The sequence below is a fragment of the Tripterygium wilfordii genome, chromosome 18 (genome assembly GCF_013401445.1).
Source record: "Tripterygium wilfordii isolate XIE 37 chromosome 18, ASM1340144v1, whole genome shotgun sequence".
NCBI classification, from domain to species: Eukaryota; Viridiplantae; Streptophyta; class Magnoliopsida; order Celastrales; family Celastraceae; genus Tripterygium; species Tripterygium wilfordii.
Window position 1 is genome coordinate 3970010 of NC_052249.1, and position 12951 is coordinate 3982960.

The 12951-nt window shown below is 34.0% G+C and overlaps 2 protein-coding genes across 2 annotated transcripts; both read left to right on the forward strand.

Moving 5' to 3' along the window:
* Positions 1-1399: 1399 nt before the first annotated feature.
* LOC119983400 lies at positions 1400-4190 on the forward strand. The gene is made up of 8 exons (XM_038827088.1): positions 1400-1742; positions 1860-1906; positions 2001-2034; positions 2240-2400; positions 2511-2784; positions 2871-3359; positions 3649-3806; positions 3893-4190. Exons 1-6 carry the CDS (start codon positions 1400-1402, stop codon positions 2969-2971), a joined length of 960 nt encoding a protein of 319 aa, XP_038683016.1. The 3' UTR covers positions 2972-3359; positions 3649-3806; positions 3893-4190.
* Positions 4191-5595: 1405 nt separating this feature from the next.
* Positions 5596-7437, forward strand: LOC119983309 (B3 domain-containing protein REM14-like). The gene is made up of 6 exons (XM_038826975.1): positions 5596-5662; positions 6195-6258; positions 6341-6590; positions 6711-6790; positions 6892-7136; positions 7267-7437. Exons 2-5 carry the CDS (start codon positions 6196-6198, stop codon positions 6949-6951), a joined length of 453 nt encoding a protein of 150 aa, XP_038682903.1. The 5' UTR covers positions 5596-5662; position 6195; the 3' UTR covers positions 6952-7136; positions 7267-7437.
* The last annotated feature ends 5514 nt before the right edge of the window (positions 7438-12951 follow it).

A 12951-nucleotide genomic window follows, 5' to 3' on the forward strand; every position in this document is an offset into this window, starting at 1 on the left:
ATATATATATATATGGACTTTCGGTACCATGTGTAGATAGTTATAAATGATGTGAGGTAAGCATATATACATATGTATATATATTTATCTATATGATAGAATGCTTAAATGAAATGGTGATATGTAAATATACAGATGATGCAAGGGCTTTATTTTACACTTAGTATGATGACACATGGTTGAACAAAACTAGACTTCATATGGTATGTTTATGGAATAAGACCTGAACTAAAAAATGGGTTATAAGTTTTTAGGCCTAAAAATATAGAAATAAATAGAAAGTGATTAAAAACGATATTTGTACTTTAATTATGTAATAATCACTTCAAGCCCTAATTGTATGACAAATATCCATGATAAATTTTCAATTAAAATGTATATTTGAACATTTATCACCTAGTAACAGTCATAATGGGCCTCCACCATTAACTCACGCAATCATCTGTAATGCATAATCCTATTTCACTGGGTAGATGACATAATAATTTTAGCAAGTGCCAATTGACTATGAATAATACAATGTATGCAAGTACATATAAGTATAAAGTCAATCCCACGGAGACAAGTTTAGCCTAATTATTGTACCTAACTTAACAATTAATATGAATGAAATTAAGGGAATGGAAGAATGATTCATGAGAATAAACTAAATTAGCAAAGAAGTAAAATTCAGATTTTTGTGATATTTTGGATACCAATATGAGAAGAAGACTGTGGTGATGATTTCACCTAACAATCTTATCACAAATAGTCAATTAACAAGCACACAATTAATAGTTCTAATTCAAGGGATAATTCTTTCTCAATTATGTTGGTTTGTTCATTCGTGGTGCCAACAAATATCACTAAATAAACGAGTTAATCATATTCGTTCGTAGTTATTAACCCAAAGCTAATGACTTAATAAGATATAAAGAATTATAACAACCAATCAATCTCTTAAACTATGTTCTCAGCATTCGACAATTGATCTTCCAAATTTCAATTCCACTAAGACATGTAAATATATTTCTTAGTCTTACCTAGATGAATCTATATGAAAATTAAATTGGTGATCAAGTAATCAAATAAACATTAAACTTTAAACACAAGAATTAGGGAAAAAAAATCATTGAACTATAATAAATTACCAGGGTATGGCTCATACTACCCAAATCAATTTTAACAAATTTTTATTCATTATTTCTCTCTCTTTCTTAAAATCTATTATTACTATTACTATATATAAAGTTCATAGAATTGGCGTGTTCTCGCGGCGAGTTGAGCATCTTTTCTATACTCTCTCGATTGCTCTTCGTTTTGTGGTGCAAGTTGATACGCAAAACGGCGTCGTTTTTCCATGCCTCTTTTGTTTGTTGGTTCGACTGTATTGCACTCGCGCGTCATGGCACACGTTACAATGATTGTCTTTGCAACTGCTACTACTTTTCACATTGCTTTGCAGCTGGTACTACTTTTCCACCTACGCTCGCAATACGACGTCGTTTGTCATTGCATTGAAGCCAAAACGACATCGTCTGTCACAATTTCCTTTGAAGCACTGTGGTTCATGCATCTGATGCATCGAGCGCCTCAATATATCAATTTTATACTGATGGCTTCAATTAATTGCTTCACAGTCAGCTGGGTCTACATCAAGCAGTCATTAGTTCCATCCTTCCATTACAGTTTGTTCATCGATCTTGGCTACGACTCATCAATCTTCGTTTTCTGCATTTTCTCCGTGCGAGCTATTTTTTACTGTATGTTTGCATCACTTCCTCGCCTTGGGCAACTTCGTTTGTTATCTCTTTTCTTCGTCAACTTCATTTGTTACCTCCTTTCTACGATTGATAATCTTAGGTTCTCGCGTATGCTAGGTTCGCAGTTGTTCTTCCTCTTCAAGCTGGAGAATAGATCGTCTCAGGTTAGCCGACTTTGTTCGCCAATTTTTATTATATAGTTTTCGTCCTCAAGTTTCTGTTGTAGTCTTTTGTTCCCTGTTTCCGTCGCTCTTGCAGCTTCAGATACGATCGTCTAAAAATTTGTTCTCAGGTAAGTTCTTCACGCCTTTTCTTCATTGTTATTGCAAAATTTCCCTATTGATTTCTTCATTGATTCAATTATTGCTCTAAAACTATAACCCAGTGATTATCATATTTCGCTTGTGATGATTTAAACTCAATATCTCATCTTTGACTATCCACAATAATCATAAAAAACTTCATTGTCATCTACATTTATTCCCATTTTATTGCAGAATACCAGGCCTCAACAATGGATTATACACCATTAAGAAACTTGGAAATGGGTCAGCGCGGGAGCACGATAATTGTCCGTGTTGCAAGGATGTGGGATTCTACAAACCCATCACAACAAGACCAGCTGATGAGTGTTGACCTCCTCTTTGTTGATGAACAGGTTAGTATCTATCAAAATTAACGAATGTTAATTTTTTTTTGCAAAAATGCAAATAGGAATGTACATTTATGAATATATCATTCCCATCTTTATGTTTATGATACCTTTAGGGAACAACAATACAAGGCTCCATTAGAAAAGAATATGCAGACAGGATAACGGAATTTTTGCTGGAGGGACATATCTATAAAATATCAAATTTCTTTGTTGGAGCTGCAAGAAAGACTTTTAAAGTTTCAAAGCACGAGCACATTATCCGAATTGGAACATGGACCATCATATCAGAAATGTCTGATACCAAAGATGACATTCCAATGAATTGTTTTAATTTTGTGGACGACCAGGTATTAGAATCAAGATTATACAATGATGTTGAGCTTACTGGTAAGTAGATATGAGTCTGTAAAATATATCATATATTATAAATAATGTTGTCCTAAATAGACTGAACTAACTTTGCATACCTGCAGATGTGATGGGTCACTTAACTTCTGTTTTAAGGCTTACAACAACTTTTGCTAATGGAAGGATGGTTGGTAAAAAAAACCTACTTATCCAAACTCTTAAGTAAGATTTTTGATATCTGCAAATGTTTTAATTTATCTAACAATTTGACACACACTACATGCACTGATAATAAAGTACTAAATCCAACTGCAAGACTATTCCAGTCACCTTATGGGGTAGAGTAGCTGATGAATTTATTGAAGACAATATATGAAAGATCCCTAAAAAACATCCTATAATAATTGTCCTTACAGGAATGACTGTGAAATCATTTCGAGGTAATTTTAAAAAGTTTTCATATTTAAGTGTTCAGTCTATTGAATAAACTGAGTAAATATGTGTACTCTAATGACTATGTTTCTTAATGCAGGTGACACAACACTGTCAAGTACATCAGCCACCAAAATTTACCTTAATCTGGATATAGAAGAAGTTCACAAATTCCGCAGCAAGTAAGTTCAATGCATTATTTATTCAAAATCCATTTAAAAAAATAGAGAATTTGACTTGCACACTTGCTTCAACAACTAACAATAAGTTCTTCGTGAAGTCTTTCTTATCCAAATGAGGTAACAATTCTAGATGATTCACATGCCTTTGAAACACCCAGCACACATAATGATCACAAGACAATTTCAGAACTGCTCTCTCTCGATAAAAAAACAAATATGGTTAAATCGACTACTACTTCTGTTATTAATAATGTCATACTAAGTATATATAATATCTCATTGATGACAGGGCAAAAAATTCATTACTGTCGCATCGATAGTAGAGATAGACGCATCAAAGGGCTGGTGGTATAATGCATGTCCAAAATGTAAGGTCGGTATCAGCAACTATCAAGGAAAATTGTCCTGCAACAAGTGTGGACCGACAGAGAAAATGGCAATCCCATGGTAAAAATTTATTGTTGTGACCATAAATTATCAAATTTAATGTTTATTCAACCTTAAAAACGTCATTATTTGATCTTTGAAACTAGGTACAAAGTAAATGTCAATGTCACAGACGGAATACATGGTGCTAAATTTCTCCTCTTCGGGAAACATTTTGAGAGACTAATCAACATACCAGCGGCCACTTTGTCTGAACTTCCAACTTCTGTTAGAACAGAAGTTCCGGAAATCATGCAAAATTTGTATGCCAAAACATACAACTTCACTGTATCCATTAATGAGAGGGACAACAACTCTGATATCTTAACATTTAATGTCTCTCAAGTTTATGAAGATGAAAAGCTAATGACAAATGATGCGATGAAAAAGAAGGCACTTCTGGAACCTTCACAGTGCCAAATTTTGGAAACTGATGGGGATAATGCTATGGGGAATAACTTTTTGCACAATGCTGCAAAGAACAAGCGAAAAAGGTCAGTCGCATTTTTTACTCAGAAAAATACAATGAAGTTATACACTATCGAACAATTACATGTTTTCCTATTCATCTATGTATTTGCCTTGATTTTTTCTACATTAAATGCTGTGAAAAGGGATCTCCCTAACTTTAATTTGTGATAACATTTCTTAATATTGTTCACAACACAAAGATGTCGTGAAAGAGGAGAAGGAAAACTTCCTTGCAAAAAATAAACATCGTGCAGATCTTTGAAGACCATCGCTGCAAAAAGGGAATCTTAAAAATTGAACATGTTTAGTAAGCCATGATTCCACTTTTGTTTTTGTTGTATATAGACTTCCAAAAATGGCCAAGTAGGCAAATATTTGGTCTGCTGAAGAAAAAACTTATATTGCTATGTCCTGCCTGGAATTCTGCACAGAGCTTTTGTGAAAGACAGTTGTTTTTGGTTATATTAACTTCTAACTTGTTTAATGAACTTCTCCATGTATATACTTGACAATTATTATAATAGTTGTTCATAATAGTTGTTATAACTTCTATAAAGCATTCTGATAATTCATATAGTCTGAATTTTAAACGAATTGTAAATTATAATCCATCCTTCCAATAACTTGGTTTCTTAAAATAATTTGAATTTTAAGGAATTGTCAAAGTTTAATATATTTGATAGCTGGAGGCATATGTGTGTATGTTTGCATCTGCGTCTTTGCATATATGCACCTCAATTGTTCTTACACACACATATAGCAACACCCTAAACCCTTTACGGCAACACCAATTACAATTAGTAAAGATTACGTTTCCCACTACTTTTCCATTTCTCCAGTGCAAATAAGTTTTATTTCTTGGTCCCTTTTCTATGACTACTTTTACATGATTTTTGGGAAAAAACCACTATACTATATTTTTATATCTTTGTAATATGAGATATATCAAAACAAAAAGCATGGAAAATAATTTATATGCCACAATAAATCGCTTTGTAAATTGAAATAGTATGATTTTCCAAAATATGTAACTGAGCAAATACATTCCTAAATGGTGCTGTACAATAATTATGAGTGAACTATTCTCTAGGCAACGATGGTAATAAATAGCTTTGTGGATGTAACCAGCCACACAAAACAAGAAACTAACCCATCTGACTAGCTGACCAATCAATCTGTATTACGATTGGATGAAAATCAATCCAATCCAATAACGTAAACAACTGAATCACAGATTTCAAAGCCAAACAATTAACCACGGTTAAATAGACTCAACCACATAGTAAATAACATGATCCAACCTTTAAACCCTGGCCACAAAACTCCTTCATCTACTTCTTATCTTCTTCAGATCTACCAAAAAAGGACAAAACTGCATAATTTAAGATACTTCATCGGCATACCAGGTCAGATTTATTCATCTATACTTTCTTTACCAGATAATATACATTTATATTTTTAGATAAAGTTAGTGTCAATAATCTACTTGATTTCGACGCATCCATTTCACAGATCCGTTTATGTATATTTCCATCTTTTTTGTTCAAATGGAAGAAAGTGATAAATGTATGGAAAATCGATAAAAACTTAAAACTCAATATAAACATGTATGCGTAAGTGCTAAAAATAAAATCTTTGAAGGTAAAGGAAAAATTAAAAACCTTCCTTAAATATTCGTAATGCAAATAGAAAACGCAGCATAGTTATTCGTGTTGTTAGTAGTTGAATTTCGAATCGTTTCGTTTCTCTCTTACAATGATGTATTGTGCCAAACTTTTTGCTATCAATTTTATTTTGTATCATGTTGTTGCCTATCCGTTATCTATTCACTTTATCCGGGGTTTACATTTTCGATGATTTTTTTTTGGTTTAGTTACTCCATGTTGTCCTTTATTTCTGCACTTGCCGATCCCAGACTAAGAAAAAAATTAATGTCAGGATGATCAACCAAGACCGTCCGCATTTCATAAAGCCCATTAACGACGATTTTGGGAAAGAATTTGTAAGATCATCTAACTCATTGATTTTACATATGCTATTCGAATAGAAACTCATAGTTTAACAATATAATATTTTCCTCATAGCTTATTCCTTTGAAGTTCATGCGCCACTTGGAACCAACAAATGATCTAACTGCACTGATAAGAAGTCCAACATCAAAGAACTATTATGTCAGGATTGACGGGAGAAAGATTGAAAACAATTGGGCACAATTTGCAGTGGACCATGATCTTCATCTACATGACATTCTGATGTTCGAATACACAGACAATATGGTATTCAAATTAATGGTTTTCGATTCAGATGGTCTTGCAAAGGAATTTCGACAACCAGGTAAGCAATGTCCATCACATTACAATATTTGCTCCTTTAACTCTGGATAACACTTTGTATTTGCATGACACATTTAAGTCCTTTTCATTTCAAACAACACTTACAAAATTTACAATGCAGATGAAGACATCCCAGAAGAAGCGAATAAGCCAAAGTTCAAAGCCATTATAACACCTTCAACTCTGAGAGACAACAGATTGGTCATTACCAATAAATAATACAAAGCAAATACATTTAATCTCATATATTATGCATCTTCATTATATTATTACTTTTTTAAACCTAATATCTTTCTCTGCAGCTCATCCCAATAGCTTTTGCAAGATCAACTAACCTAGCAGACAAAATTCGACAACACTGAAGTAATTCTGATGAATGAAAAGGGACAACATTGGACCGCACATCTTAAAAAGAAGAGATCACGACCAGTTGTCTATATCGGAATTGGATGGACAAGATTCATGGCTGATAATGACTTGAAAAAAGGAAATTCTTTTGTCATGAAACTGCTTGACAATGGTGTGAGACCAACATTTCTTATTCAAAGTAAGTTCTGCTAAAAAAATTAAAATTAGTCAGAAAAAAAGTTTTCATCCTGTTATATATTTTACAATAACTTTATTTTCATTTTGCTTGATGTTCATATTCATTTATTAAAAACTTCTTTTCTCTGTAGAGGAGGTACTCCAGGCATGAAAAGCAACTACCTTATCAAAGAAACGATGGCATCCTTCAAGTTAAATGTAATCCTGGAAATATTCTTATTACCTTAGCTTGGGTACTAACTTATGTTATGGATGTTGTAATAGACCATCAATGTCGTTCAATATTAGGATATTATGATGGCTGCTTGGGCCCTAATCTTTCTATTTACTGTCTCACAAGATTTCCTTTATTTTCTAACATTTCGTATGTGTTTCTACTAAACATTCAAGGTTCCTCAAGTACAGTTTTTCCTTTTCCTACTTGGATTTTTAATAGTTTAGTTTTTCAACGTCACGATCAACGACCCAACACAAGCTAATTGACATTATTTAAATATGAACACCACGATGATGGAACTTGCCTTCCTGTCTATTAATTTTTTTACAAACGTAACCAAGTCAATACAATAAACTTTTTCAAAAACATCAATAACAATTACAATAAGTTTATCCATCGTAGATTTGAAAGACTTTTTGTTCGTAGTTCTTCACTGCACAATCAGACATTGAGAACAAGATTATTAAAGACAAACTTAAAAAATAACATGAAACAGATTCTAATAATTATCATTTACAAAATAACTTTGATTATTAATGACTGTAATAATTATCACTAAATAATCATTATTCATGAATTACAGTATATGAAGTCTATTTTGTCGTGAATAATTATCGCTAAATATGGCTAATTGTATATAATACATATTCTAAATTTCAATATAATACTTTGTGTCATTTTCTAATAATGTTCATTCTTAAATGATCTTTATTTATTGTAATTGATTGAAGCCCGTATCTAAAATGGGCCAATTTAATTGGGCTTATAAATGCCAGCAAATTGCAAACTAATAAATTGGCCTTTCATTAAAACAACAACTGCTTCCATTTGTCTTAATTAATGTTTGACAATCGTCAACTCAAAGATCACGCAGATCTCAAGACTTCATATGAAGCTATAGCTACGGAGTTCATCGACGGAGCTTATTACGACCTAACCATTGCAGACGCTGTCATATAAAATTCAATTACCGTTCTTCAATATTCTCTAGAATCCTCGTATGGTAGTGGATTTCATACGCCCTCCAAAATCCCTTGGGTTTTGTTAACATCCTTTTAATAGGCATGAATTTCTTCATCCTCTTAAGCTCAATTTTACTTCCATTGGCTGTTGTGAGCTCAAATAGGTATATCGATTATTCCTCATTGCTTGCCCTTTTTATGTTCTTCTTCACCCAGGATTTACAATCTTAAAATTGCAAATGTTTTCGTTCTCTTCTTTTATTTACATCTTTGCCCTGTATGTTATCAACAAAAAAACCCATCAATATTCATATAGGCACAGCTGTCTATCGAATCCTCTCTCTAACAGTAGCTAGGCATTCTGCATTTTTCTGCATAGATTTAGAATAAAAAATATTTTTCTCTACCAAACAAAAAAATACATATTACCAAGCTTAAGAATTCTGTTCTTTTCAATGGCAAGGAATTATTTTTCATGTCGATAGTTAAGCAATTTGCTCAACTTTATGTTTACGACACAGAGAATGAAGTCTCTAATAGAGTAGCAGCTCTTTCAAGTTATGGTAACAATGTTGGGGTACAGAATGATATTGTTAATCAATTGATACAAATGTTTGATGAGGTAAATCAGTTGGTCAAAGCTTTTAGAATGGCCAGAGATAGATTTAACAGCAGGTTTCTCGTTGTGCTTATCAGCTAGACGACATGGAGACAACTCACAGTATAATGCTCCAACACTACCAGAAATGGCAGGATTAATAGTAGGCGACATTGGCAGTACAGGTGAGGGACGGGACATTATTGTTGAGCAACAGGGACACGGATTACAACGTATAAATGATCTGCATCCTTCTTTCATGGCAATGCAATATCCTCTATTGTTTCCTTTTGGAGAAGATGGATATATGCTGAATATACCGTATCAACATAATGCCAGCTCCCCTAATTTGAAACGAGGAAATGTTACAAGACGTGAATTCTATGCCTACATGATACAACAGAGAACGGTTGGGGGTCGCTTATTAATTAATGGGGGAAAATTATTTCAACAATATATCGTTGATGCATTTATGTGTATAGAAGATGAGAGATTACGGTATATTCATTTTAAGCATCAACAAGACCATTATAGATGTGAGATATATAAGGGTATTCAAGATGCATTTCTTCTAGGTGATGTCAGAGCAAATTCTGTTGGAAAACGAGTCATTTTACCATCAAGTTTTACTGGAAGTCCTCGCTATATGATTCAAAACTACCATGATGCGATGGCAATATGTAGGTCTAGAGGAAACCCGGATTTATTCATCACTTTTACATGCAATGTTCAATGGGTAGAAATACAGGATACATTGGCTCTTATGCCAGGTCAAAAACCAGAAGACATACCTGACATAATTGCAAGAGTGTTTCATATGAAACTTGATGTGTTTATGAAAGATATTCAGAAAGGAAGCCACTTTGGAAATGTTGTGGGTGCTATTTACACTGTTGAATTCCAAAAGAGAGGATTACCTCATGTTCACATAATAATCTGGTTGCACCAAAGTAATAAACATCCAACACCAGATGACATCGACAAAATTATATGTGCAGAGATACCAAACAAAGAAACAGAACCTGATTTGCACAGAGTTGTTTCTAAATTTATGATCCATGGACCATGTGTAAATGCGAACCCTAGAGCACCATGCATGAAAAATGGTAAATGTATCAAACATTTTCCAAGAAAGACTTACACAAACACGACCATTGGTGAAGATGGTTTTGCCATTTATAGAAGAAGAGCAGATAGCAATGTGGTTATTAAATGCGGCGTAGAAATGGACAATCGATATGTTGTGCCCTACAATAAAAATTTGCTCCTGAAATATGATGCACATATCAATGTTGAATGGTGCAATCGTTCTAGGTCAATAAAGTATCTCTTCAAATACGTGAACAAAGGCCCAGATCGAACAAGAGCTTTCCTACAAGAAAGGCCACACAAAACTGCTGAAAATACACCTACTGATACCGAAGTTATTGACGAGATAAAGAATTATATTGATTGTAGGTATTTAACTGCATATGAATCAGTGTGGAGGGCTTTTGAATTTCACATACATCACAAATTTCCAAATGTTCTTAGCTTAACCATTCACATGCCTCTGATGAACAATGTAGTTTTCAGAGGAAATATTGAAGTTGGTAGAGTATTACAGCAACCTGGAATCGAGAAAACTATGTTAACAGAGTGGATGTTTATAAACTCCAATTTTGAAGATGCTAGACACCTAACATATGTTGAGTTCCCAGCTTTTTGGAGGTGGGATAACACAGACAAAATATGGTTTCGAAGAAAAAGGGGACATTGCATAGGCAGAATTTCATATGTACATCCATCAGCGGGAGAGGTTTATTATTTAGGTATGCTGCTGTGCCACACAAAAGGAGCCAGAAACTTTATTGATATTAAAACAATTAATGGAGCTGTTTATGAAACTTTCAAAGAAGCTTGTAATGCAATGGGTTTAATTGGCAATGATCGGGAGTGGAACGAAGCTATCAAAGAAGCTGCAGAATGGGCAACCACACATGAAATTAGGGATTTGTTTGTCACAATGCTACTGTATTGCGAGGTTGCAGATGCCACAAAGTTGTTTGCTGATAATGTAGCATACTTGCAAGAAGATATACTGTACAGGCTTAGAAAACAATTTCAGATGCCAGAAATAAATGTTTCACAAGAACATATCACAGATGCAGTGCTTATAGAGGTTGAAAAGTTGCTAAAGAGAAGTGGCTCATCACTTGCTGAGAACAGACTTCCACAGCCAACAAATAAAATTGTCCAAGATTTGGGTAATACTATATTAACAGAAGAACTATCTCATAACATAGGTGAACTTCGGTATCAAAGTCTTCACTTCATAGAGCAGATGAATGACGATCAAAAGACAGTGTACAACGCAGTTACAGATGCAGTCGAGAAAAACATGGGAGGGTTATTCTTCATTTATGGTCATGGGGGAACCGAAAAAACATTTCTTTATAATGCAATTATAACCAACTTACGCTCACAGGGTAAATTGTCCTTGCTGTGGCATCTTCTGGAATAGCATCGCTACTATTGCCTGGGGGAAGAACCGCGCACTCAAGGTTCAAAATACCAATTGACATACATGCTGAATCAAGCAGTCACATTAAAAAGGGTACTCAACTAGCAGACCTTATAAATAAAGCATGTCTTATTGTCTGGGACGAGGCACCAATGACCCATCGCCACTGTTTCGAAGCATTACACATATCTCTTAGTGATATACTTGACTATGATGATGAAACAGACGTTAATCAATGTTTTGGAGGAAAAACAGTTCTGCTTGGTGGAGATTTTAGGCAAATTCTTCCACTAGTTGTCAAGGGTTCAAGGAATGACACTATCAAAGCTTGTATAACACAATCATCATTGTAGCAATATTGCAAAATCTATGTTCTGAAGCAAAATATAAGGCTGAAAGATGTGGGTTTAACAATTGAAGAAAATTCAGATCTCAGTGACTTTAATCAGTGGCTTATTAACATTGGCGAAGGTAGGGCTCAAGCAATCAAAATGAAGGACGACGAAGAATGCCCAACCTGGATCAAAATACCCAGCTCCTTATTAGTTAAGTCTGCAAAAGGGGACATTGACGATTTGATTAGAGAAACATATAATGGTTTGTTGTGTTCATACAATGACTTTGAGTATTTGAAAGAAAGAGCCATCATAACAGGGACGAATGAGGCAGTTGATATGATAAACACACATGTTTTGAAGTTGATACCCACTGAACAGAAAACCTATCTCAGTTTTGACTCAATATACAAACTCGCTGGCGCCTCAGATGATGATGACTTGCTTTACCCAACTGAATTTCTAAATTCACTTTCATTCAATGGCATTCCCAACCATGAGCTTCACTTGAAGGTTAATACACCTGTTATGCTATTACGAAATTTAAATCAAAGCAGCGGTTTATGTAATGGAACTAGACTGATGATTACAAGACTGGGAGAAAAGGTCATCCAGGCAACAGTTATCACAGGTAGTAATGTGGGTGACAGAGTATGTATTCCAAGAATAATAATGTCTGCAACCGAAAATAAATGGCCTTTCACAATAAGGCGTAGGCAATTTCCTTTGCAATTATCCTATGCAATGACTATAAACAAAAGCCAAGGACAAACTCTAGAGAGAGTTGGATTATATCTTCCTAGACCAGTTTTTTCGCATGGTCAATTATACGTTGCCGCATCAAGGGTTACATGCTATAAAGGACTAAAGATTTTGATAGCAGGAGAAGACGAAGAAAATTTCATGTACACAAAAAATATTGTATATCATGAAATCTTTGAAGATCTTCAACAAGGTTTGTGCATTATCACTACAATTTAATTCAATAAACTAAAACTTGGACTATTTTTTCAGTGATTGATCAATGATTGTACATGACAACGTTACAAATGATTTTAGGCTATATCTACAACCTCGAACAGGTATTAAAATCTCCCCTCATTTAGTTTTTCACATGCTCACAATTAGAAAATATATCTATTTGTTTCTTTTGCATATTTCCATTTCACTTAATTCATTTTTGCAGTTTCACACTCTAACT